This window comes from Scyliorhinus torazame, chromosome 12, assembly GCF_047496885.1.
Source record: "Scyliorhinus torazame isolate Kashiwa2021f chromosome 12, sScyTor2.1, whole genome shotgun sequence".
Taxonomy (NCBI): Eukaryota; Metazoa; Chordata; class Chondrichthyes; order Carcharhiniformes; family Scyliorhinidae; genus Scyliorhinus; species Scyliorhinus torazame.
The window spans coordinates 40,865,384-40,891,841 of NC_092718.1; the positions used below are offsets into that span (position 1 = coordinate 40,865,384).

Below are 26,458 nucleotides of genomic sequence, written 5' to 3' on the forward strand. Positions count from 1 at the left end.
ATGTTAGCTTGTTCACTTTGGGAAGAATAGAAACGCAGCTTATTGTGTAAATGGCAAGAGATTCTAGAAGCGGATGGTACAGGCATATCAGGGTGTCCTGGTATATGAATCGCAAAAAGTTAGTATGCAGGTACAGTAAGTGATTGGGAATTCAAATGGAATGGTGTAATTTATTGCAAGGGAAATGGAAAATAAAAGCTAACCTGTTTTGCTACATTTATACAGAGCATTGGTGAGGCCACACCTGGAGTATCGTGTAGATATTTTGTCTCCTTATTTAAAATAGGAATGATGTGGAGATGCCCGGGTTGGACTGGGGTGAGCACAGTCAGAAGTCTTACAACACCAGGTTAAAGTCCAACAGGTTTGTTTCGATATCACTAGCTTTCAGAGCGCTGCTCCTTCCTCCGGTGAATGAAGAGGTCTGTTCCAGAAACACATATATAGACAAATTCAAAGATGCCAAACAATGCTTGGAATGCGAGCATTAGCAGGTGATTAAATCTTTACAGATCCAGAGATGGGGTAACCCCAGGTTAAAGAGGTGTGAATTGTGTCAAGCCAGGACAGTTGGTAGGATTTTGCAGGCCAGATGGTGGGGGATGAATGTAATGCGACATGAATCCCAGGTCCCGGTTGAGGCCGCACTCATGTGTGCAGAACTTGGCTATAAGTTTCTGCTCGGCGATTCTGCGTTGTCGCGCGTCCTGAAGGCCGCCTTGGAGAACGCTTACCCGGAGATCAGAGGCTGAATGCCCTTGACTGCTGAAGTGTTCCCCGACTGGAAGGGAACATTCCTGCCTAGTGATTGCCGTGCGATGTCCATTCATTCGTTGTCGCAGCGTCTGCATGGTCTCGCCAATGTACCACGCTTCGGGACATCCTTTCCTGCAGCGTATGAGGTAGACAACGTTGGCCGAGTCGCACGAGTATGTACCGCGTACCTGGTGGGTGGTGTTCTCGCATGTAATGGTGGTATCCATGTCGATGATCTGGCACATATTGCAGAGATTGCCATGGCAGGGTCTGGCATCTTTGAATTTGTCTATATATATATGTTTCTGGAACATACTTCTTCATTTACCTGAGGAAGGAGCAGCGCTCCGAAAGCTAGTGATATCGAAACAAACCTGTTGGAATTTAACCTGGTGTTGTAAGACTTCTTACTGTGCTTACCCCAGTTCAACGCCGGCATCTCCACATCATGGCTACCATCGACACCGCAAACTGCCGCCTCAAAGTGGAGAGGATCTCCAGGAAGATCGCGCATATAGACACTGACATTAAGTTTCTACAAAGATGCAAGAAAGCAGACAAGATCCCGAAAGGGCTACAGATCACAAACCCACTCAAGTCGACCTACAACACAGACTACACTGAGAGACTCTGCCGTCGCACCTCTCTCACACTCCTCAACCACCTCGTACGCCAGCTCTACAGCAGACGACGCAACCTGGAAACCAAGATAGAGGCCATATTCTCAACTTGCGCTCAGGACGCAGCAGACCAGCTGCGGAACACCGCCAAACAGATGAGACAACAATACTATGCCACCTATATGCACACCAAGAACAGGAAGCTTGAGAAACTCTGCATCACCACCAGCAGCAACCAAGCCACCCCGGTACCACAGTAGAAAACAATACAGGGAAATCTATTGTCAACTTGTCGGACTAAGCCCTTCAACCAGACGAAATCGAAGTCCTCAGCAGAGGGCTCAATTTCTGCACCACCACCAAAATGGACCCCATCAGTCTCGGGGCAGACACTGAGGAATTCATCAGGCGAATGAGGCTTCGGGAATTCTTCCACAGACCCCAAAAGGCCAACAGCGAACCCAAGCAGACTACCAATGAACCGGAACAGCAGACCGAGTGATCTGCGGTACGGCAACCAAAGAGGAAAGAGTCTAATTGGACCCCTCCGGAAGGCCGCTGCCCTAGACTCGACATGTATGCTCAAGCCGTCAGGAGTCGGGTCAATGCCAGATTTATCAGTCGCATTCACAAGACAGCCCCGAACGTCACCCAAGCACAACTCAATACCATCCGCGCTCTCAAGACCAACCGCAGCATCGTCATCAAACCAGCAGACAAAGGAATGGCCACTGTCATACTGAACAGAACGGACTACTGCAAAGAGGTATACCGACAACTCAACAACCAAGAACACTACAGACAGTTACCCGCAGATCCGACCAAGGAACACATCCGCCAACTTAACAGACTGATCAAGACCTTGGATCCAGATCTTCAGAGCACGTACTCCCAAAAACTCTCAAATTGGAGATCTCTACTGCCTCCCAAAAATACACAAGGCCAATACACCAGGCCGTCCTATCGTTTCAGGCAATGGGACCCTGTGTGAGAACCTCTCTGGCTACATCGAGGGCATCTTAAAACCCATAGTACAAGGTACGCCCAGCTTCTGTCGTGACACGACAGACTTCCTACAGAAACTCAGCACCCATGGACCAGTTGAACCAGGAACATTCCTCGTCACAATGGACGTCTCGGCACTCTACACCAGCATCCCCCATGACGACGGCATTGCTGCAACAGCCTCCGTACTCAACACCGACAACTGCCAATCTCCAGACGCAATTCTGCAACTCATCCGCTTCATTCTGGATCACAGCGTCTTCACCTTCGACAACAAGTTCTTCATCCAGATGCACGGAACAGTCCTGGGGACCAGATTCGCACCCCAATACGCCAACACCTTCATGCACAAGTTTGAACAAGACCTACTCACCGCACAGGACCTTCAACCGACGTTATACACCAGATACATCGATGACATTTTTTTCCTTTGGACCCACGGCGAAGAATCACTGAAACGACTACATAATGACATCAATAAGTTCCATCCAACCATCAGACTCACCATGGACTACTCTCCAAAATCAGTTGCATTGTTGGACACACTCGTCTCCATCAAGGACGGTCACCTCAGCACTTTGCTTTACCGCAAGCCCACGGATAACCTCACAATGCTTCACTTCTCCAGCTTCCACCCTAAACACATTAAAGAAGCCATCCCCAATGGACAAGCTCTCCGTATACACCGGATCTGCTCAGACGAGGAGGAGCTTAACCGACATCTACAGACGTTGAAAGATGCCCTCGTACGAATGGGATAGAGCACTCGACTCATCGATTGACAGTTCCCATGCGCCACAGCAAAAAAACGCACCGACCTCCTCAGAAGACAAACATGGGACACAACCGACAGAATACCATTCGTCGTCCAGTACTTTCCCGGAGCGGAGAAACTACGTCATCTTCTTCACAGCCTTCAACACTTCATCGATGAAGATGAACATATTGCCAAGGTCATCCCCACACCCCCACTAGTTGCCTTCGAACAACCGCGCAACCTCAAACAAACCATTGTTTGCAGCAAACTACCCAGCCTTCAGAAGAGTGACCACGACACCACACAACCCTGCCATGGCAATCTCTGCAAGACGTGCCAGATCATCGACATGGATACCACCATTACACGTGAGAACACCACCCACCAGGTACGTGGTACATACTCGTGCGACTCGGCCAACGTTGTCTACCTCATATGCTGCAGGAAAGGATGTCCCGAAGCGTGGTACATTGGCGAGACCGTGCAGACTCTGCGACAACGAATGAACGGACATTGCGCGACAATCACCAGGCAGGAATGTTCCCTTCCAGTCGGGGAACACTTCAGCAGTCAAGGGCATTCAGCCTCTGATCTCCGGGTAAGCGTTCTCCAAGGCGGCTTTTAGGACGCGCGACAACGCAGAATCGCCAAGCAGAAGCTTATAGCCAAGTTCCGCACACATGAGTGCGGCCTCAACCGGGACCTGGGATTCATGTCGCATTACATTCATCCCCCACCATCTGGCCTGCAAAATCCTACCAACTGTCCTGGCTTGACACAATTCGCACCTCTTTAACCTGGAGTTACCCCATCTCTGGATCTGTAAAGGTTTAATCACCTGCTAATGCTCGCATTCCAAGCATTGTCTGGCATCTTTGAATTTGTCTATATATATGTTTCTGGAACAGACCTCTTCATTCACCTGAGGAAGGAGCAGCGCTCCGAAAGCTAGTGATATCGAAACAAACCTGTTGGACTTCAACCTGGTGTTGTAAGACTTCTTACTTAAAATAGGAAATTAGAAGCAGTTCACTGAAGATTCAGTCAGCTGATGCCTGGGATGCCAGAGAGTGGAAGTAGGGTAATTGATTATTTTTTTAAAGCAGGGGTAGACAGAGGGGTAGTTAGAATAGTAACATTGAGGCCACAATCAGTCATGATCTTGAATGGTGGAACAGGCTCGAGTGCTTAAAAGGCCTACTCCAGCTAGTTTGTATGTAATCTAGAAGCAGGAGTCACAGCATTATGGGTCAGCTGTATGGGACTCAGATAAGAAATGATCTACCCCAGAATGTGTATTCGAGGCCGAGATCAATAGATTTCTGGATACAACGGGAATGAAGGGGCATATTCATCCTGTAGGAAGGTGGACTTGGGGTAAAAGATCAATCACGTTCGTATTCAATGGTGGAACATGCTCAAAAGGACTGAATGGCCCCGCCACTTAAAATTTTTTTTTTTTAAGAGTACCCAATTCATTTTTTCCAATTAAGGGGCAATTTATCGAGGCCAATCCACCTGTCCTGCACATCGTTGGGTTGTGGGGGCGAAACCCACGCAAACACAGGGAGAATGTGCAAACTCCACACTGACAGTGACCCAGAGCCGGGATCAAACCTGGGACCTCGGTGCTGTGAGGCAGCAGGGCTAACCCACTGCGCTACTGTGCTGCCCTCACTTTCTATTTCTTAAGTTCTTGAAGCAAAGTGCTTCCAGAGCATTTAACCTCATGGTGCCAGACTTAGTTGGGTTTTCACGTACCAATTATGGCTTGGATGGGTGGTGGTGAGGGAGAGAAAGACCCCATTTAGAATGCTGAAATGTTATATTCCTCTGATTTACCAAGCATCTTGCTGAAATTCAGAGTTACATTAAACATAGTCAGCACATCTAAATCTGAGATCTGTTCAGAGTGAGTGATCATCACCATCATTGCGTAAAACTAGTGTTCTCTAAATTTGGTCATGATATGCTAAATTTTTCTTGGGTTTTTGACAGACACCTGTAATGAATGGCTGCAATGTTTAGAAGAAGATGGCCAAAAAAATCCCGACATGGGCCCCCTTCAGAATGTGGAATTCATGTGCAATTGGAAATGGGATTCTCTTCCCCTTGATTCAAAGGTTTTGCAGCTTCTTTTGCTTGAAGAATTGGACCATCAGAGTTTCAAGCCTAAATATACGAGCCTTTGATAAAGTTCATAGTACAAAAGGGTCTAGCTGCACCCCAAGCAAGAGCCAGTATCCAAGGTGTATTGTTTCCGGGGTCCCCAGCAAAAGCGGCTTTTCCATGTAAACTTATGGTACTCTGAAGCAACATCTGCTTAATAGGAATGGTTATTGAGCAAATTGAAAGGTTACTTTAAACAAATGTAGGTTTAATGGCAGCAAAGTTCTGTTTTTAAAACAAAATCATTTGCACTAAATCTGCTGAACCTGCTAGTGGTTTCCCTAGTGCATAACCTACCGTTATAAACTTTTATGTATCGACTGCATTTCAGTCCTGGACTTAATATGATCATCTCACATTATACTACAGAAAAATGCCTTGTGTCTAGTTTCTCCACAGTTGACGTGCTGATAAACTGAGGGAGCACTGATCTGCAAGTAGAAAATGGAGAGTCAATTTGGCATGTCGGTTGATTTGAAATGAAAGAAATGAGGCTACAACTGCAATATTTCCAGATTATAGTCTAGGCAAACCAGTATGTCTGAGGCAAAACAGTTGTTTGTAAAATTCATAAGCAGAGTGGAAAGAAAACACTCACTTCTGCTCCTTTTGACAGGATATGTACAGTCGTTTGGGGTCACAAGATTAGTTTCTTGACTTGATTTTTAGCCAGTGTAGACAATATGGCAGCAGTTTTCTTGTTGTCCAACATCTCGTCTCATGAGTGTAAAATCCATCCAAAAGCACTTCAGGGCATTTTGAGGAGTTGTAGTGTCGGAAGAGGGGTCTGATGCCATGTTAGATAATCAGGCACCTCCAAGCTCTTGTTCCAGAACAGAGACTATCCAGAAAATAAAAACATGCCCTGAAGACAGTTGGTCTTTTCTTAGACATGGAAATTTCTGTTTGTTTGTTCCTATTGGACTTTTATTTACTTTTTCACACAAGTTAATTTATCCACCATGAAACCTTTTTAAAAAAAAAAATAATAATAATTTTTATTAAAGGTTTTCAATAACAAAATGAGAAAGAAAAAAGAACCCAACAGGGTTAAGTACAAAACACAATCTAAAAAATCAACCCCCCAAACCCCCTCCCCCCGTACCTAAATAATAAATTAACATTAACACCCCGACTTAAGACAACAGGTGTAAACGCCCCCTCCGACCCTTCCAGTGTAAATAACATAAACAAAAATAAAGTCAACCCCCCGAGCTGCTGCTGCCATTGACCAATGTCTATCGTTCTGCCAGAAAGTCTAAGAACGGTTGCCACCGCCTAAAGAACCCTTGTACCGACCCTCTCAAGGCGAATTTCACCCTCTCCAATTTAATGAACTCTGCCATATCGCTGAACCAGGATTCCACGCTTGGGGGCCTCGTATCTTTCCACTGAAGGAGAATCCTTCGCCGGGCTACTAGGGACGCAAAGGCCAGAATTCCAGCCTCTTTCGCCTCCTGCACTCCCGGCTCCTCTGCCACCCCAAATATTGTGAGCCCCCAGCCCGGTTTGACCCTGGATCCTACCGTCCTTGCTACGCCCTTGCAAAATTCCTCCAGCGCTGGGCATGCCCAGAACGTATGGGTGTGATTTGCTGGGCTCCCTGAGCACCTAACACACCTGTCCTCACCCCCAAAGAACCTGCTCATCCTTGTCCCGGTCATGTGTGCCCTGTGCAGCACCTTAAACTGTATGAGGCTGAGCCTCCTGCTCGAAGAGGAAGAGTTCACTCTCCCAAGGGCATCTGCCCACATCCCTTACTCGATCTCCTCCCCTAACTCCTCCTCCCACTTACCTTTCAACTCCACCACCGAGGCCTCCTCCTCCTCCTGCATCACCTGGTAAGTTTCCGAGATCTTCCCCACTCCCACCCACCCCCCGAGAGCACCCTGTCCTGTACTGTGTGTGGCAGGAGCCGTGGGAATTCCACCACCTGCCGCCTGGCAAACGCCCTTACCTGTAAGTACCCGAAGGTGTTCCCCGGGGGGGAGCCCGTACGTCTCCTCCAGCTCACCTAAGCTCGCGAACTTCCCGTCCACAAACAGGTCCCCCAACATTCGTATGCCTGCCCTGTGCCACCCCGAAACCCTCCACCTGTTCTTCCTGGGGCGAACCGGTGGTTCCCCCGTAATGGGGTCCACGCCGAGGCCCTAACTTCCCCCCTATGCCGCCTCCACTGCCCCCAAATTTTGAAGGCCGCCACCACCACCGGGCTCGTGGTATACCTCCTTGGAGAGAGCGGCAGCGGCGCCGTTGCCAGCGCCCCCAGACTCGTACCCACACAGGACGCCGTCTCCAGCCTCTTCCATGCAGCCCCCTCCATCACCCACTTGTGCACCATTGTCGCATTGGCGGCCCAGTAGAACCCACAGAGGTTGGGCAGCGCCAGCCCCCCCCTATCTCTACTCCGCTCGAGGAACACCCTCGGAGTCCCTCGCGCCCACACAAACCCCATTATACTCCTGTTAACCCGCCTGAAAAAAGCCTTTGGGATAAACACGGGGAGGCACTGGAACAGGAACAAAAACCTTGGGAGCACCGTCATTTTGATTGACTGCACCCTACCCGCCAGGGACAGCGGCAACGCGTCCCACCTCTTGAACTCCTCCTCCATTTGCTCCACCAGCCTTGTAAAGTTAAGCCTATGCAGGGCCCCCCAGCTCCTGGCCACCTGGACCCCCAGATATCTGAAACTCCTCTCCGCCCTTTTTAGTGGGAGCTCGCCAATCCCCCTCTCCTGGTCCCCTAGCTGAACTACGAACAGCTTGCTCTTCCCCATATTGAGCTTGTACCCCGAAAAGTCCCCGAATTCCCTAAGCATCCTCATTACCTCTGGCATTCCTCCCACCGGGTCCACCACATTCAGCAGCAGGTCGTCTGCATAAAGCGACACCCTATGCTCCTCCCCACCCCGCACCAACCCCCTCCAGTTCCTCGACTCTCTCAGTGCTATAGCCAGGGGTTCAATCGCCAGTGCGAAGAGCAGGGGGGACCCCTGTCTCGTCCCTCGGTACAACTGAAAGTACTCTGACCTCCTCCTATTTGTGGCCACACTCGCCATTGGGACCTCATACAACAGCCTAACCACCTGACAAACCCCTCCCCAAACCCGAACCTCTTCAGCACCTCCCACAGGTACCCCCACTCTACCCTATTGAAGGCTTTCTCAGCGTCCATCGCCACCACTATCTCCGCCTCCCCCTCCCTCGCCGGCGTCATAATAACGTTCAAAAGCCTCCGCACATTCGCGTTCAACTGTCTCCCCTTCACAAACCCCGTCTGGTCTTCATGGATGATCTGCGGCATACAATCCTCAATCCTCGTGGCTAAGACCTTCGCCAGCACCTTGGCATCTACATTTAGCAAGGAAAACGGTCTGTAAGACCCACATTGCAGGGGATCCTTGTCCCGCTTCAGGATCAAGGAGATCAGTGCCCGGGACATCGTCGGGGGTAAAGCCCCCCCTCCCTTGCCTCATTGAAGGTCTTAACTAACAGCGGGCCCAACAGGTCCATATATTTTTTATAGAACTCGACCGGGAACCAGTCCGGCCCTGGTGCCTTCCCCGCCTGCATGCTTCCTATCCCTTTGATCAGCTCCTCCAGCCCAATCGGGGCCCCCAGTCCCGCCACCAGTCCCTTTTCCACCTTTGGAAACCTCAATTGGTCCAGGAAACGGCCCATCCCTCCCTCCCTCCCGTGGGGGCTCGGATCGGTACAATTCCTCGTAGAAGTCCCTGAAGACCCATTGATGCCAACCCCACTCGGCACCACGCTCCCTCCCCTGTCCTTAACTCCCCCGATCTCCCTAGCTGCGTCCTGCTTCCGAAGCTGATGCGCCAGCATCCGGCTTGCCTTTTCCCCATACTGGTAGACCGCCCCCTGGGCCTTCCTCCACTGCACCTCCGCCTTCCTGGTGGCCACCAGGTCGAATTCGGCCTGGAGGCTGCGCCTCTTCCTCAACCATCCTTCCTCAGGTTCTTCCGCATACCTCCTGTCTACCCTCACCATCTCCCCCACCAGCCTCTCCCTCTCCCCCCCCCGCTCCCTCCGCTCCTTGTGGGCCCTGATGGAGATCAGCTCTTCCCTCACCACCGCCTTCAGTGCCTCCCATACCATCCCCACTCGGACCTCCCCGTTGTCGTTGGTCTCCAAGTACCTCTCTATACTTCCTCGGACCCACTCGCTCACCTCCTCGTCCGCCAACAGCCCCACCTCCAAGCGCCGCAGCGGGTGCTGGCCCCTCTCCTCCCCATCTCCAAGTCCACCCAATGCGGGGCGTGGTCCGAAATGACTATTGCCGAATACTCGGTATCCTCTACTCTCGCTATCAGCGCCCTACTCAAAATGAAAAAGTCGATTCGAGAATAAGCCTTATGGACATGTGAGAAGAATGAAAATTCCCTAGCCCCCGGCCTTGCAAATCTCCAAGGGTCCACCCCTCCCATTTGGTCCATCAATCCCCTCAACACTCTAGCCGCCGCCAGCTTCCTACCCGTCCTAGACCTGGAGCGATCCAGTGCAGGATCCAACACCGTGTTAAAGTCTCCCCCCATTATCAGGCCCCCCCAGTTCCAAGTCTGGGATCCGACCCAACATATGCCGCATAAAACCCGCATCGTCCCAGTTCGGAGCATACACATTGACCAGTACCACCCTCTCTCCCTGCAACTTACCACTTACCATTATGTACCTGCCGCCATTATCTGCCACAATGCTCGACGCCTCGAATAACACCTTCTTTCCCACCAAGATCACCACCCCTCGATTTTTGGCATCTAGCCCCGAGTGAAACACCTGACCTACCCACCCTTTCCTCCGTCTTACCTGGTCTGCCACCTTCAGATGTGCCTCCTGGAGCATAACCACATCCGCCTTGAGCCCCTTCAGGTGCGCGAACATGCGGGCCTGCTTAACCGGCCCATTCAGTCGCCTTACATTCCAGGTTATCAGCCGGATCAGGGGGCTACCCTCCCCCGCCGACTAGCCATGACCCCTCCTCGGCCAGCCACGCGCCCGCACCCCACACCCGGCCCGTTCCCCACAGCGGCATACCCCCGTCTCGACCCACCCCACTTGCTCCAGCTCCTCCTTGATCTTAGCAGCAGCAACTCTATTCCCCCCCCACCCACCCTCCCCCGGGCTAGGATCCATCCTAGCTGGTTTACTCCCCCCATTGCACTTCCGCAAGTCAGCTGACTCCTGCTGACCCTGGCCACTCCCGCCTCCCCTTCGACTCCTCCCATTGTGTGGCACACCCTCCTCTCCCGCTCCCCATTCACAGGCTCTCCCCCTCCGTTCTAAGCACGGGAAACAATCCTCGCTTCCCCGCCCCGGTCCCGTGTGCCCCCCCCCCCAAAGTCTTCGGCACAGGAAACAAATCCAGCGCTCTCCACCTACCAGGCCCCGCCACCAACCAAAACAGTGCCCAACCCGCACCATCCACCCTCTTCAACTCGAAAGAGAAAAACACAGAGAAAAAGAAACCCAAAACAATGCAAAGCCCCCCCCCCCCCCCGAACCAAAAATAGGCAGAACAAATCCACCACAGTCCCCAATCGCCCATCCCGACCCTCAGTCTGTGTCCAGCTTCTCGGCCTGAACAAAGGCCCACGTCTCCTCTGGAGACTCAAAATAATGGTGCCGGTCCTTGTAGGTAACCCACAGTTGCGCCGGCTGCAACATGCCAAACTTCACCCCCTTCCTGTGCAGCACCGCCTTCGCTCGATTGTACCCGGCCCTCCTCTTCGCCACCTCCGCACTCCAGTCCTGATATATCCGCCACCTCCGCATTCTCCCACCTGCTGCTCCTCTCCTTGGCCCACCTGAGCACACACTTCCGATCGACGAACCGATGGAACCGCACCAGCACCGCCCGCGGAGGCTCGTTAGCCTTGGGCCTCCTCGCCAACACTCTATGGGCCCCTTCCAGCTCCAGGGGCCCCTGGAAGGACCCCGCTCCCATCACCGAGTTTAACATGGTGACCACATAGGCCCCCAAGTCCAGCCCCTCCGGGAGGCCCAGAATCCGCAGATTCTTCCGCCTCGACCGATTCTCCATCTCCTCGAACCGCTCCTGCCATTTCTTGTGGAGCGCCTCGTGCGCCTCCACCTTTACCGCCAGGACTAAGATCTCGTCCTCATTGACAGAGATAGTTTGTTGAGCCTCTCGGATCGCCACCCCCTGGGCCGCCTGTGTCTCCAGCAGCTTATCGATAGAAGCCTTCATCGGCTCTAGCAGGTCCGTTTTAATCTCTGAGGCAGCGCTGGATACCCTCCTGTTGCTCCTCCGCCCACTGCCTCCACGCTGCCTGGTCTCCGCCCGCCGCCATTTTGTCCTTCTTCCCTCCCTTCTTCTGGTCCACCACCACCTTTTTTGTCACCCCGCTCCTAGTTAAAGCCATATACTGATGGACAGCTATTATTAACTCCTTCCCACACCGGGAAACGTCGAAAAAGTGTCCGTGGGGGCCCTGAAAAGAGCCCAAAAGTCAGTTTTTGCGGAAGCCGCCGAATGTGCGACTTAGCTCCGCATAGCCGCAACCGGAAGTCTCGAGAGGGAATCCTTTTGGCACTGTTCGCTTCACCAATCTGCCCCAAAATGTCTGTGGAAACTCCTGAAAAAGGTCTAAGAGTCCATTCCAGATGGGAGCTGCCGAATGCGCGACCTACTCCTCCATGGCCGCCACTGGAAGCCTCGTCCCCGTCTCTTCAGTGGCCTTGGTGAGATCTTTTCACAGTTGTTCCCTCTGCTGTTAGAATTCACTTTTGATGAAGGCCCTCAGGTCAGTTTGCAGCTTTAAGCTTGCCCTTCCCCCGCCTGCATGCTGGAAGAGGCCCTGTTTATCCTGTTGCAGCCAAATCTTTTACTATTTCTGCCGGGTCTGGTAGCCAAAAGACATAACATTCCTGGGGGACACTGCCAGGGGAATGTTGCAGTCTTCTTGCCACACCGGGAAATGTCAAACAAATGCCGTGGGGGCCCTGTAAAAGAGCCCAAAAGTCCATTCCAAGCGGGAGCTACCGAATATGAGACCTAGCTCTGCATAGCGGCACCCGGAAGTCATCCACCATGAAACCTATGCAAAGATGAGAATTGTAAAGTTACGTGATGAAGACATTTTACTATCATTTTACCTATCTGCTATACAAGTCAGAATTGGAATACCATTTTCATTCTGCGTATCACACAGGGCAATTTATGAAGTTTGAACTTGGGAATCAATGACTAAATATCGAAAGGGTGATTGAGTGCATCTTAAATGTGACTATTGTTCAATGAATAAAGCCAAAATATGGACCGAGGGATTTTGCATTTGCTCCACAGAAACTCACAATAATTTTCCAATTTATTGCATATGGGAAGCTATCAGAAGGAACAAATATTTATTAGTCAGGCTTCTAATGATTTAACTGCAGCCCTTCTGTTGCAGCTTTTATGTTGAGGCTTTCCCTTCCTAAATTTGTCCCGCAGTGGATATATAATATTCAATGAAGATTAATAATTTTCAAATGATTGACAACTCTCCAAAGAGTAATTTGTCTTTTCATCCTGTTTCTGGAAGTTATTGATAAATATCTGAATGTGGGTGACTGCCATTCAAAACCACCATTGTTTCTTACAATTTGTGGAACCTGCTTTACTTGCAGGTCCTATGAGAAACTCTTGGGGGGGGGGGGGGGGGAGGGGTTGCAACAATAAATGTTTGAAGGATAATTTGTCATTATTTTAATATTTTGCAGACCCTTCCAAATTTTCTCCTTTTCAAGATTGCTCATCTTATTTCTATCTTTATCTGTTAATAAGGTAATAAAGCAGGAGACACCAATTTTGATTTGACATCGCAAGGGGCAATGCAAAATGGACTGAACAGCGGCATGACGATCTCCTTTTGCAGTGGTAAGATAGCAAAGCGATTATTTTTTTTTCTTATTCTGGTGTCTTCTCTGATGAGATCTGTGACGGTCTTTGGAATAATATTTGTTTTATGTATTTAAACCAACAGTACCATTTTAAAAAGGAGAATGAGTGCTTCCAAATAAGTAATCATTTTAAAAACATTTAGTAAGTGCCTACACAATATTGAAAGTAAAAACAATCTTGTGTTTCTGTAATAGGTGCATCTTCAACAATTCAATCAGTCAGCCAACAGACTGCTCCATTAAATCCTAGTACAATGGGTGTGTATCAGCCAGGATCACAAACTATGCCTGCTGCATTAACACAGCCAGTGGTCTTAACGCAGGTAATAACAAAGTGGTGTAATTTGTTTACTGAATATAGTACTGTTGAATTTGGGTGCCCCCTATCTGAGAGTGGGAACAATATTTTACAGTTCATTTTCATTTCTTATGAAGGAATCTGTTAGGGCAACACGGTGGCGCAGCGGGTTAGCCCTGCTGCCTCGCGGCGCTGAGGCCCCAGGTTCGATCTCGGCTCTGGGTCACTGCCAGTGTGGAGTTTGCACATTCTCCCCGTGTTTCCGTGGGTTTCGACCCACAACCCATAGATGTGCAGGCTAGGTGGATTGGCCACGCTAAATTGCCCTTAATTGGAAAAAATGAATTGGGTACTCTAAATTTATATTTAAAAAATGAAGGAATCTGTTGACTTTTTTATCAGAATCTTGTGAGATTAAGAAGGAATCTGTTGAATTTCATCACAATCATGTGAGATTAAGATCAATTAATTTACGTAAAGTTGGAAGATGCAACATGGAAACAGGCTAATTGGCCCAAACAGTCTGTTTTGATGTTTACATCAAAGTAATTTTGAGCAGCAAATATACACTGAAGAATTTCAAAATAGTTGTACCTTCTCTTTAACAAAATGTCAGTTTTATTATTGCAGAAATTGGCAAATGTATCTTTATGTAAGCTAAGATCAAGTCACCATAGTCCAGGATGACCATAGGCTGCTTTCCCCCTTTTGAGGGGGAGAGCTGACTGGTGGTAGTTTAACCTGAGGATCACCTCACATCAGGTGAGACAAGGTTGAGAAGGCGGGCCTGTATAAATTTATTTGTTAGATTTTGTTACATTATTACCTTTCTGTAATTGTGTCGTAAAATCTAGCAAATGGATTCATGACAGCTACTCTCCATTCTGCCCTGAATAAAAAGATGTTTCTTGAGGGTTGGTTTGAGAAAACCGCAATGATCACTGGGCCACAACCAAATGGTCAATTCTGCTGATATTTCATCAGAGGCGAATTGTAGTACCTCATCCTACCCCAACTGAGACTATATAGATCTTGGCAACCAGAGATTGAACTTGAGAATCTGATGTTTCGGTTGCTTGGTGCAAATGCTTATTTCTCTGAGGGTCTTCAGTATTTGGATTCTCTCAGCATTGTTGGTGTTTGAAATTATCTTCCCCAGCAAATAGTGGAGGCTTGGGCTTTGAATATATTGATCAACAGATTAGTTAATCAATAATTTAGATGTGTATTCATGCTACTAATGGAGAGCAGTTTTGCCAATTATATCATCATGCTGATTCTGCCAATTAGTGACCATTTTCAATAGTTTTAGATGGACAAAGCTAAATCTGTGTCATCAAATGTGATGGAAAACCTTTTGTGTTTCGCTATCATGTGTGATGTATGTACCCTATCTTTCTTCTTTGAATTAATTTGTAAAAGTAATCTTTGATTTTTCAAGATCTTTCCTCTTTGTTAGGCTTTTGCTGTAGAAGATATGGGTTCGCCAGTGACTATACCTCAGAGTTCAAGTGGCGCGACATACAATGCAACACAGAATCCAAGTCTCTCTCGCTTTCAAAACAGACCAACTGCTCCTGTCCTTTCTGGTATGTATGTTTAATGAGACCATTGCGACTTGATTCTTGCTTTGGTTTGCCAGCCTTTTATTTTAACAACAAACATGGTAACTGATCAAAAAGAGTTGGATATAAGTCAGTGTTGTGTTCTTTGTATTGTTGTTCAGGATGGTGAAGGTTGTAGTGTTGACAAAGAACAGCAAGCAGTGTTTAGCAAACAAAGCTAATTTATTAAACTACTTAATTAAATGCGAACATTTGCTAAGGAATGAGATAAGTAAAGAATACACTACATTTCTACAATACTAAACTAGGCTATCAGCTAAACTCTCTCACATCTACTCAGTCTGGCTCCCTTCCAGTCTCTCCCCAAAGTCAAGGAGGCATGTGATATTTATATGGTTGCTCTGTAGCCCCATCTAGGACTAGAGTAGTAACATTACATTAACCCTTTATGTTCCTCGCAATATCCACATATTGTGACAGTCAGTGCTCTGATGAATATAAGAAATTGTCATACTTCACTGCAAATGTTGTTAAAATGCTTACAAACAGTATGTCTATGATTAAAAGTGAGGTAATCAGGACTTCCGTTGGCGACCATGGAGTGAGTGGTTGTACATTTGGTAGCCCCTGCTCATGGTGGACCTTTTCCCCCGATTTACGGTGGATTTGATTGACAAAACCAGAGACTGGTGAAGGATTCCCCACCAGTGTATGGATTTGTGGACCAGAAGTGGTCTGAAAAGGAAATAATGTCGGTCGAAGACTGGAGTGGAGTCTGCGGCACAGGAGAATATGGCGGAGGGGCAGGGACCAAAAGTGCCGGCCCAGTGGTCAACGGAGCAGCTGGTGGTCTTTCTCCAGGAGAATTTTTTTCAGCAAAGTATGGAATACCTGGATCCGATTTAAGACTGGGATTGACCGTGTGGAGCAGAGACTGGAAGCCCAGGGCCAGGCGATCCAGAAGGTGGAAGAGGCGGTGGCTGAGCATGATGACCAGCTAGCCATGATGATGGTGGAGATGGGGCTGATGAAAGACCTCCAGAAGAGGCTGCAAAATGAAGTGGAGAATCTGGAGAACAGATTGCGCAGGCAGAACCTGAGGATCGTTGGCCTGCCAGAGGGCAGCGAGGGATCCAACGCAGGATGCATATGTGGCGCGTATGTTCGAGAAGCTGGTGGGGGCAGATGCGTTTGCTCGACCCTTGGAGGTGGACAAAGATCACAGGGCGCTTATGAGGAATGTGCCGCCGAGGACGATGGTGGTATGAATGCTCCGGTTCCTGGACAAGGAACAGATCTTGAGGTGGGCCAGGCAGACTAGGAGCTGTTTATGAGAAGGCAACGAACTGCGTATCTACCAGGACTTGGGTGATGAACTGGCCAAAAGAAGGGCGAGTTTTAACAAAGTGAAATCGGCCCTCTTTCAGAAGGGGGTGAAGTTTGGTATGCTGTACCCAGCACATCTGTGGGTCACTTATGAGGGCCAGTAACTTTACTTCGGAACTCCAGATGAGGCGATGAACTTTGTTAAGGACAGGGGACTGGCAGGTGATGGAGGACATTGAACTTGGGCCGAGTAATTGTGTTCTTGATCTGCTGCTAAATTTCTTTTTCCTTTGGGTTTGTATGTATTGTTTTGCACTAACTTTGGGGCCTTTGCTCAGTTTTGTATATGGGTTAATTTTGTTCTTAATGGGGGATGGTGGGTGGAATTTTCTTCTTTGTGTTTGATGGGGATTGTAATATTTGCATATATATGTTCTAGCGGGGAGGAGGGAGATCAGTGGAGGGTAGGATGCTTGGCACCATGGATGGGGGCTACCAGGCTAGCTTGCTCATGGAAGCGCAGTGGGGGGCAAGCAGGTGATAAATTTGTTGAGGGGGGTTGGGATTGTTATTTTGTTATGGGGAAGGGAGGGAGCATTGATCTGCTGACGGGGAGGGACAGATAGGGGTGTGATGACGATGGGCCCCTGAGGGTGGGCCTGAGGAGGCACGCGGGCTGCAGGCTGGCCTAAAAAGGCTTATGGTTGATCGGCAGGGGTGGGCAGGGTGCCCCCCGACCAGGCTGATCACGTGGAACGTGAGCGGGTTGAATGGGCCGGTCAAGATGGCTCACGTGTTCACGCATCTGAAGAACTTAAAGGCGGATGTGGCAATGCTACAGGAGCCACACCTGAGGGTGGTGGCTTAGACTAGGCTGAGAAAGAGGTGGGTAGGGCAGGCATTTCATTCGGGGCTAGACTCTAAAACTATGGGGGGTAGCGATTTTGATCAATATGCGGGTGTCAATTGAAGTAGGGAGAGTAGTTGGGGGGGGGGGGGTGGGGTGTTGTAGGTATGTTATGGTGAGTGGGAAGCTGGAGGGGGTGGTATTAGTGAATATCTATGCACCAAACTGGGAGGACACAGTTTATGAGGCGGGTGTTGGGGAAGATCCCGGACTTCGACTCGTATAGGCTGATCATTGGGGTGGGGGGCAGGGGGATAAAAAGGTTTCTCTCTCTACCAAGATGAACAAGTAAAACATGATTGTTAACTTTAATCAGAAGTGGTATTTGAAATATATGGGTTGCTTAATTGGAATGTAGAAGTAGGTTTCAGGAAGCAAGTTTAAAATGCTGTACCTGTTAACTGTTGAGCTAATGTGCTTAATTCTGTGTTCAAATTCAAGTTTGTTTTAGACATAGAATTTACAGTGCAGAAGGAGGCCATTTGGTCCATCGAGTTTAATATTAAAGATGATTACTGGTCAGTGTTATCACTCCTGTGGTATAGTGACATATCCTCAGTTTTTCCAATGCAAATAGTTGGGTTCTATTGAAATGAAATGAAATGAAAATTTCATTTCAGGTTTCCAGGATCTTAACCAAAATTGGGGTTCTGGTCTGGATCCATAACAACTCTTTATCAAAACATAAGAAAACATGGATGTTCATTAAATGAGGAACATTTAATTTGCAACCATTGTGGATCTACCCAGTTATACCCAGAAAAATGGTTAGTTACAGAAGGGAGAAGCCATTTGGTTCATTTTAATTCATCTCCAGAGAAACCCAAATCATTGCCTTGCTTCCTGCATCTAATTGTGGTCCACCACTCTGAATCCACAGAATCCCAACATTGCAGAAGGAGGCCATTCGGCCCATCGAGTATCCACCAACCCTTGGAAAGAGCACCCTACCTAGGCCCACCCCCCCCCGACCTATCCCCATAACCCCACCTAACCTGCCATCCTTGGACACAAAGGGGTAATTTAGCATGACCAATCCACCCAAGACTGGAATTGAACCCGGTTGCCTGGCACTGTAAGGCAGCAGTGCTAGCCACTGTGCCGCCATGCTACCCAGAAGACTGGAAGTCAATTTCAACTGTTGATCGCTTCCAGTATAAAGAAGTCACTGGTCCTAAAGTTATCATACAAAAATTTAAATGTGTTCCCTTGCCATACTCCACTGCTTAAAGTAGTAGTTTGGATTAATTTTTCCCCACACCATTTTACACCATCTCAGATGTCTCCTTTACAAACTGAGATTTCTCCACTTTTTCCCTCATTATCAGACTCATTATACTAGGGATCAGCCTTTTGTTTTTATTTGCACTACTTTTAGTCTCGGAATATTGTTTTTCAGTAACTAGAATTGAACATAGGCACACAATGTGCAATTTGATCATGAATTCCTCTGACTTGTATTCTAATATTTTGACAAAATTAAACATTCTTTTGGCTTTTTCCAACTTCTGCTGCCTTTGCTGGACATGTTGAATGTTCAATGAAATAAAACACTTGCTTTTTTCAACATCATATTGAACTATTTCAACACTATTCATGAAGCGTATGCATTTCCTTTTTTCACCTTCCTATGTGCAAATGACCCCCCTCTGCTGCCTTCTGAGCTACTAGTACCACTATTAACCAGCTCCTGTTGTTTTAGAGTAGAGCCATAGAATTGTATCGCACAGGTGCTCCGGGGTGAATGCCTCCACCTCGTGTGCGAGGTTGGGGCCGATACAGCTGAAGGTGGTGTATAGAACATGCCTTACAAGGGTGAGGATGAGCCAGCTCTTTGAGAGGGTAGAAGATGTGTGTGAACGTTGCGGGGGAGGCCCTGCAAACCACGTTCATATGTTTTGGTCCTGTCCAAAGCTGGAGGATTACTGGAAGGAGGTTTTTAGGGTAATTTCTAAAGTGATGCACCTGAAACTGGACCCGGGCCATCAGGAGGCCATATTCGGGGTATCGGACCAGCTGGGGTTGGAAACGGGCGCGGAGGCAGATGTTGTAGCCTTCGTCTCATTGACCTCTGAAGGCGGGTCCTGTTAGGATGGAGATCAACTTCTCCACCCTGTGTCCTGGCGTGGCGGGGGGGGATTTGCTGGAAATCTTGACGCTTGAAAAGGTCAAATTTGAACTGAGGGGAAGGCTGGAGGGGTTCTACAATTCATGGGCGTTATTCATTTTGCACTTTCGAGAATTGGATTACATCGAACGTTAGGGGGCTGGGGGGTTTGGGGGGAGAGGGACTGTATGTGTTAATGGTGACTATGTTAAACGTGATAATAATGCCATCGGAGGAGGGAAAGGCGGAGATAGTGGCAGCTATGGACGCGGAGAAGGCTTTTGACCGAGTAGAGTGGGAGTACCTCTGGGAGGTGCTGCGTAGGTTTGGGTTCGGGGTAGGGTTTATCAATTGGGTTAAGCTCCTTACACAGAGCCCCGATGGCGAGTGTAGTGACGAACCGGCGGAGGTCGGAGTACTTTTGACTGTACCGAGGGACGAGGCAGGGGTGCCCCCTGTCCGCCCTGTTGTTCGCATTGGCGATCGAACCATTGGCCATGTCATTGAGGGAGTCTAATAAATGGAGGGGGGTGGTCCGAGGGGGAGAAGAGCATCAGGTGTCGCTATATGCGGATGACCTCTTGCTGCACGTGGCGGATCCATTGGAGGGGATGGTGGAGGTCATGCAGACTCTGAGGGAGTTTGGGGAGTTTTCGGGCTATAAGCTCAATGTAGGGAAGAGTGAGCTCTTTGTATTACAGGCGGGGGACCAAGAAAGAGGGATAGGGGACCTACCGCTGAGGAGGGCGGAGGGGAGCTTTCGGTATCTGGGGATCCAGATAGCCAGGAGTTGGGGGGCCCTACATAAACTGAATCTGACGAGGTTGGTGGAGCAAATGGAGGAGGATTTCAAAAGATGGGACATGTTACCACTCTCGTTGGCGGGTAGAGTGCAGTCGGTCAAAATGGTGGTCCTTCCGAGGTTTCTGTTTGTGTTTAAGTGCCTTCCCATCGTGATCACTAAGGCCTTTTTTAAGAGAGTAGGCAGGAATATTATGGGGTTTGTGTGGGTGAATAAGACCCCGAGAGTAAGGAGAGGGTTTCTGGAACGCAGTAGGGACCGAGGAGGGTTGGCGCTGCCAAACCTGGGGAGCTACTACTGGGCAGCAAATGTGGCGATGATCCGCAAGTGGGTTATGGAGGGAAAGTGGGCGGCATGGAAGAGGATGGAGATGGCGTCCTGTAAAGGAACGAGCCTGGGGGCGTTGGTGACGGCACCGCTGCCGCTCTCGCCGACAAAGTATACCACGAGCCCGGTGGTGGCGGCAACACTAAGGATCTGGGGCCAGTGGAGACGGCACCGGGGTGCAATGGGGAGCATCGGTGTGGTCCCCGATCAGGGGTAACCACCGGTTTGTCCCGGGGAAGATGGACGGGGGGGTTCCAGAGCTGGCATCGGGCGGTAATTGGAAGAATGGGAGACCTGTTCATCGACGGGACGTTTGCGAGCCTAGGGGCGCTGGAGGAGAAGTTTGAGTTACCCCCGGGAAATGCCTTTGGATATATGCAGGTGAGGGCTTTTGTGAGGCGACAGGTGAGGGAATTCCCGTTGCTCCCGGCACAAGAAGTTCAAGATAGGGTGATCTCGGGTGTATGGGTCGGGGAGGGCAAGGTGTCGGAAATACACCAGGAGTTGAAAGAAGAGGGGGAAGCGCTGGTAGAAGAGTTGAAGGGTAAATGGGAGGAGGAGCTGGGGGAGGAGATCGAGGAAGGTCTGTGGGCTGATGCCCTAGGTAGGGTTAATTCCTCCTCCTCGTGTGCCAGGCTCAGCCTGATACAATTTAAGGTGGTCCACAGAGCGCACTTGACTGGGGCGAGGTTGAGTAGGTTCTTTGGGGTAGAGGACAGATGTGGAAGGTGCTCAGGGAGCCCCGCGAACCATGTCCATATGTTTTGGTCATGCCCGGCACTGGAGGGGTTCTGGAGAGGAGTGGCGGGAGCAATATCTCAGGTGGTGAAAGTCCGGGTCAAGCCAAGCTGGGGGCTAGCAATATTTGGAGTAGTGGACGAACCGGGAGTGCAGGAGGCGAAAGAGGCCGTCATTCTGGCCTTTGCGTCCCCAGTAGCCCGGCGAAGGATCTCGCTAATGTGGAAGGAGGCGAAGCCCCCCAGCCTGGAGGCCTGGATAAATGATATGGCTGGGTTCATTAAGTTGGAGAGGATTAAGTTTGCCTTGAGAGGGTCTGCGCAGGGGTTCTACAGGCGGTGGCAACCATTCCTAGACTATCTCGCGGAGCGTTAGAGGAAGGTCGGTCAGCGGCAGCAGCAACCTTGGGGGGGGGGGGGGGGGGGGTGTGGAGGGGACGTCCTTGGGGGGGGGGGGGAGACACACGTCCTTTTGGGGGGGGGGGCTGTGGAGGGGACGTCCTTGGGGGATTGCCTGGGAGGGTGGATGAGCAAGAGATAACATGAAGGGTTGGGGAAACTGGCATGTACGGGTGAGGGCCAGTGTACAAAGCTGTGTAAATATATCATTTTACATGTATATATCTTGCTCTGTGTGATTTCTCGTTTTTTTTTTTTGTTACGAGGGTGGTTATTGTTTGTAAGGGTAAAAATTGTGTTAAAAAACTTTAATAAATATATATTTTATAAAAAAATAATTTATCCACCTCCACTTTTTGAATACTTTAAAAACATAAATTTAGAGTACCCAGTTCTTTTTTTTTTTTCAATTAAGGGGCAATTAACGTGGCCAATCTACCTACCCTGCACATATTTGGGTTGCGGGGATGAGACCCATGCAGACATGGGAAGAATGTGCAAACTCCACACGGACAGTGACCCAGGGCCAGGATCGAACCCGGGCTCTCGGCGTCGTGAGGCAGCAGTGGTTACACTGTGCCACTGCTGCCTGAATTTGAATACTTCTAAAGACCAAGCCTACACCAGCCTCCAGGCCAGGGAATTCCAGAGGTTCACCACCCTCTGCGAGAAGAAATTTCTTCGCACCTCTGTTTTAAATCACCGGCCTGTTATCTTTTAGCCATATCCCCTTGTTCAAGACTCTCCCAACTAGTGAAAACGTCTCACCCAGGGATTAGCCTGGAATCTCCTTTGGACTGCCTCCAATTTTACTGTGTCTTTTTTTAGGTAAGGGGACCAAAACTGTATGCAGTAATCCAGGTGAGGCCTCACCAACACCCTGTACAATTGCAACAAAACCTCACTACTTTAAAACTCTTTGCAATAAATACCAAAATGCTGTCTGCCTTATTAACTACTTGTTGGACCTATCTGCTAATTTTTTGTGATTCGTGGGCTAGCACACCTAGATACTGCTGTACTCCACTCACCTGCAGTCTCTTTCCATTTAGATAATCTGCCTTTTGATACCTCCATCGAAGTGCATGACCTCACACTTGCCCACATTAAGCCTTCATCTCTGTTTTATCCATCTCTTCTACTCCCATGACATTTCATCAACTATATTTGAGTCTGTGCTTCTCATTATTATTCTTGGGATTGCCAGTGAGAAAAAAAACACATTGCACTTCTCTCTAATGTTGTACTTGCATCCTTTATTTTTGTGTTTTTAAAGTCCAGACCGAACCATCGGTTTGCGCTGACATTTTCCATGGCCTCCAGCATTTTACAGACATGATCATGTCCCTATCAATAACTTCTCCACTGGAAAACGCGATCCATTTTGACATTGAGTCTTTCATAGCTTCAGGTCCCGAGCTTTGAGATTACAACTGTCACACAAGTTTTGAGTCCTCCAGCAGTGGCCTGGTAGAGGTGGGATGGTGCAAAGCTGCCTGCATTATTCTAAAACTGGCCTCACCATTGATCATACAGGGTTACAGTAATGTATTTGGGCTGGTGATAAAATGCAGTTGAGGTAAATTCAGTTCCACATCCACAAGAAACCTGTCGTAAGATTTCAGTTAAATCTTTTTAGAGTTTTGTTAATGGGCATCTTAGTTGTGCACTCATGACGTATGTCTCAGTTTCAAAGTGTACAGCGCGGAAACTTACATTTACATGAGATTCATCTTATTCTTTAGTCCTTGTGCAAAGCTATTTTAATTTCTTTTGACTCGCCTTGTTCTTGTGTTCAATGCCTGGCTAAATGACTTGGTATTATATCAAAATAGTATTAACCTCTACAACAGGGGTTTTCAAAATGTGCGATGCAACCCGCGGGTGGGTATCGGGCGGTTCACGGAGCGATCGGTCGCGGTGGTCCTGATCACTGGAGAAGTGTCCAGAGGCCACTACCAACATTTTTATTGAGAATGGCGGCCACTGCCACCATTTAAATGAGAAGAAATGAGGCTCAGTGCAGTCTTCCGGCCAGAAGCGGCAGCAGTGTGCAGGTTACGCACCCTTAATGTACACTTGACGTCACGCACCATACGGCAAATCACAGGAGGAAAGCTTCCATTTTCTAGCTGCTGGCAAGTAAGGCAAGCGGAATCATTTTCTTACAAGTAACAGAAGCAGAGACACAAATAGACAGTGTACCTACTGGCCAGGATTTCTCTGAATATGCTGGAAAGAGCTGCCCAGGAGAGTATAGGAAAGGACAGCAGTGCTAGGGTTAGCTCTGTACCGAGCTCCAGGGCCTCTGGTTAATTGACTTGATTTGTTTTGATTTATTGTCACATGTACTGAAGTACAGTGAAAAGTACGTACACAGGGAACGTACACAGTACGTACAGAGTAGACAAAAGAATAATCAACAGAGAACTTTGACAAATGGTACATCGACAAACCGTGATTGGTTACAGTGCAGAACAAGGGGACAAACAAAGCAAATGCAAGAGCAGCATAGGGTGTCGTGAATAGAGTTCTTACAGGGAACAGATCAGTCCGCGGGGGAGTAGTTGAGGAGTCTTGTAGCTGTGGGGATGAAGCTGTTCCTATGTCTGGATGTGCGAGTCTTCAGACTTCTGTACCTTCTGCCTGATGGAAGGGTCTGGAAGAAGGCAATGCCTAGGTGGGAGGGGTCTCTGATAATGCTGTCTGCCTTCCTGAGACAGCGGGAGATGTAGACAGAATCAAAGTGAGGGTGGCAAGCTTGTGTGATGCGTTGGGCTGAGTTCACCACACTCTGCAGTTTCTTGCGATCTTGGGCCGAGCAGTTGCCATACCAAGCTGTGATGCAGCCAGATTGGATGCTCTCTATGGCCCATCTGTAGAAGTTTGTGAGAGTCAATGCAGACATGCCAAATTTCTTCAGCTTCTGTAGGAAGTAGAGACGTAGTTGGGCTTGCATCAATGTGAGTGGACCAGGGCAGACTGTTGGTGATGGTGACCCCCAGGAACCTAAAGCTATTGACCATCTCCACTTTGGAGCCATTAATGTAGACGAGGGTGTGTGTCGTGCTACGCTTCCTGAAGTCGATGAGCAGTTCCTTGGTCTTTCCAACATTTCGAGAGATGTTGTTTTCAGTACACCGTGTAACCAAGTGATTTATCTCCCTCCTGTAGTCTGATTTGTTGTTGTTTGAGATACGGCCCACCACAGTAGTATCATCCCCAAACTTATATATTGAGTTGGAGTTAAATCTTGCCACACAGTCATGTGTATAGGGAGTACAGTAGAGGACTGAGCACACATACTTGCGGGGCTCCGGTGTTGTGGACTATTGTGGAGGAGGTGCTGTTGCCTATCCTGACAGATTGCGGTCTGTTGGTGAGGAAGCCGAGGATCCAGCTGCACAGGGAGGGGTCAAGTCCAAGATTGCGGAGATTGGTTATTAGTCTTGTTGGGATTGTGGTGTTGAAGGCGGAGCTGTAGTCTATGAACAGCAGTCTTACATAGGTGTTCTTGTTGTTGAGGTGTTTGAGCGTTGATTGTAGAGCCAGGGAGATAGCATCTGCTGTGGACCGGTTGCGGTGATAGGCAAACTGCAGTGGATTGAGACCGTCTGGGAGGCTGGCAGTGATCCGTCTCATGATTACTACTCTAAGCGTTTCATGATAACCAACGTCAGGGCCACCAGCCGGTAGTCGTTGAGGCAGGCTACCTTGTTCTTCTTTGGTACTGGTATTATGGTCGTCTTCTTGAAGGAGGTGGGGACCTCGAGCGGAGGAGTGAGGTGGTGAAGATATCTGCGAATACACTCGCCAACTGGTCTGCGCAGGCGTGAGTGCTCGCCCAGGGACTCCGTCGGGGCCCGTCTCTCCGCGGATTCACTTTATAAGAAGACAACTCTTACCTCTGAGGCTGTAATACTGGGTATGGGTGTGTCCAGAGCTGTTGAGGCGGGTGGCATTGATACATTGGCTGACTGCTCAAAGCGGGCATATAACTTGTTCAGATCACCGGGTAGGGATGCTCCAGCCCCAGATATTCTGCCTGGCCTTGCCTTATAGCCTGTGATCTTGTGTAGGCCCTAATAGTCATCATGGGGTAGTGTCGTTGGCCTGGGACTCTAGTTTGATGCGGTAATTGTCTTTTTGCATCCCTGATGGCTTTCTGTACGTCGTACCTGGATTTCTTATATAGGTCAGGGTCGTCAGACTTGAACGCCTCCGTCCGGAACTTAAGGAAGTGAACCTTTTGGTTGAGGCAGGGTTTCCGATTGGGAATACCTGTATTGTCTTTGGTACACAGTTCTCGACACACTTACTGATGAAGCCTGTGACGGTGGTTGCATACTCGTCCAGGTTAGCTGCCGTGGCCTTGAATATGGACCAGTCCACAGTCTCATAGCAGCCTACAAAGAAGAAACTTAATTCGGGAACATAGAGTAGAAAGATGATTTCTTGAGGTATAGTTTTGTCAGTTGTGCCAATGCAAATAAGGATGCTGGCAAGTGTGTTAGACATGAGGGTTATACGCAGGAAAATACTGGAAAATGAGAGAAGTTTCAGATTTTGAAAGCAAAGTGATGGGTGAAAAATTAATTTTGTGCTTGAGACCCCAGAGTCAGTTAAAGCTGACTCCAAATGTAAAGACAACGCTGCTGTACCTGACCTTTACCACACATTAAAAACATGCCAAAAGCCCATGAAGCTGGCAGCATTCTGGAGTAGCATCTCCCAGGAGTAACCAGTGCTGAGGAAAACAAG

General features: G+C 48.8%; 1 protein-coding gene across 7 annotated transcripts in view; it reads left to right on the plus strand.

Annotated features, from left to right (window-relative positions):
* znf280d (zinc finger protein 280D) overlaps window positions 1-26,458 on the plus strand; it is a 188,787-nt gene that overhangs the window by 64,489 nt on the left and 97,840 nt on the right. For 6 of the 7 annotated variants that reach the window (XM_072470735.1, XM_072470740.1, XM_072470737.1 and 3 more), the window contains 3 exons: window positions 13,114-13,206; window positions 13,425-13,552; window positions 14,987-15,116. In XM_072470735.1, coding sequence (XP_072326836.1) covers window positions 13,114-13,206; window positions 13,425-13,552; window positions 14,987-15,116 — 351 coding nt within the window. Of the gene's footprint in view, window positions 1-13,113; window positions 13,207-13,424; window positions 13,553-14,968; window positions 15,117-26,458 lie in introns of those variants that run through there. The other variant, XM_072470741.1, reaches the window with a different exon arrangement.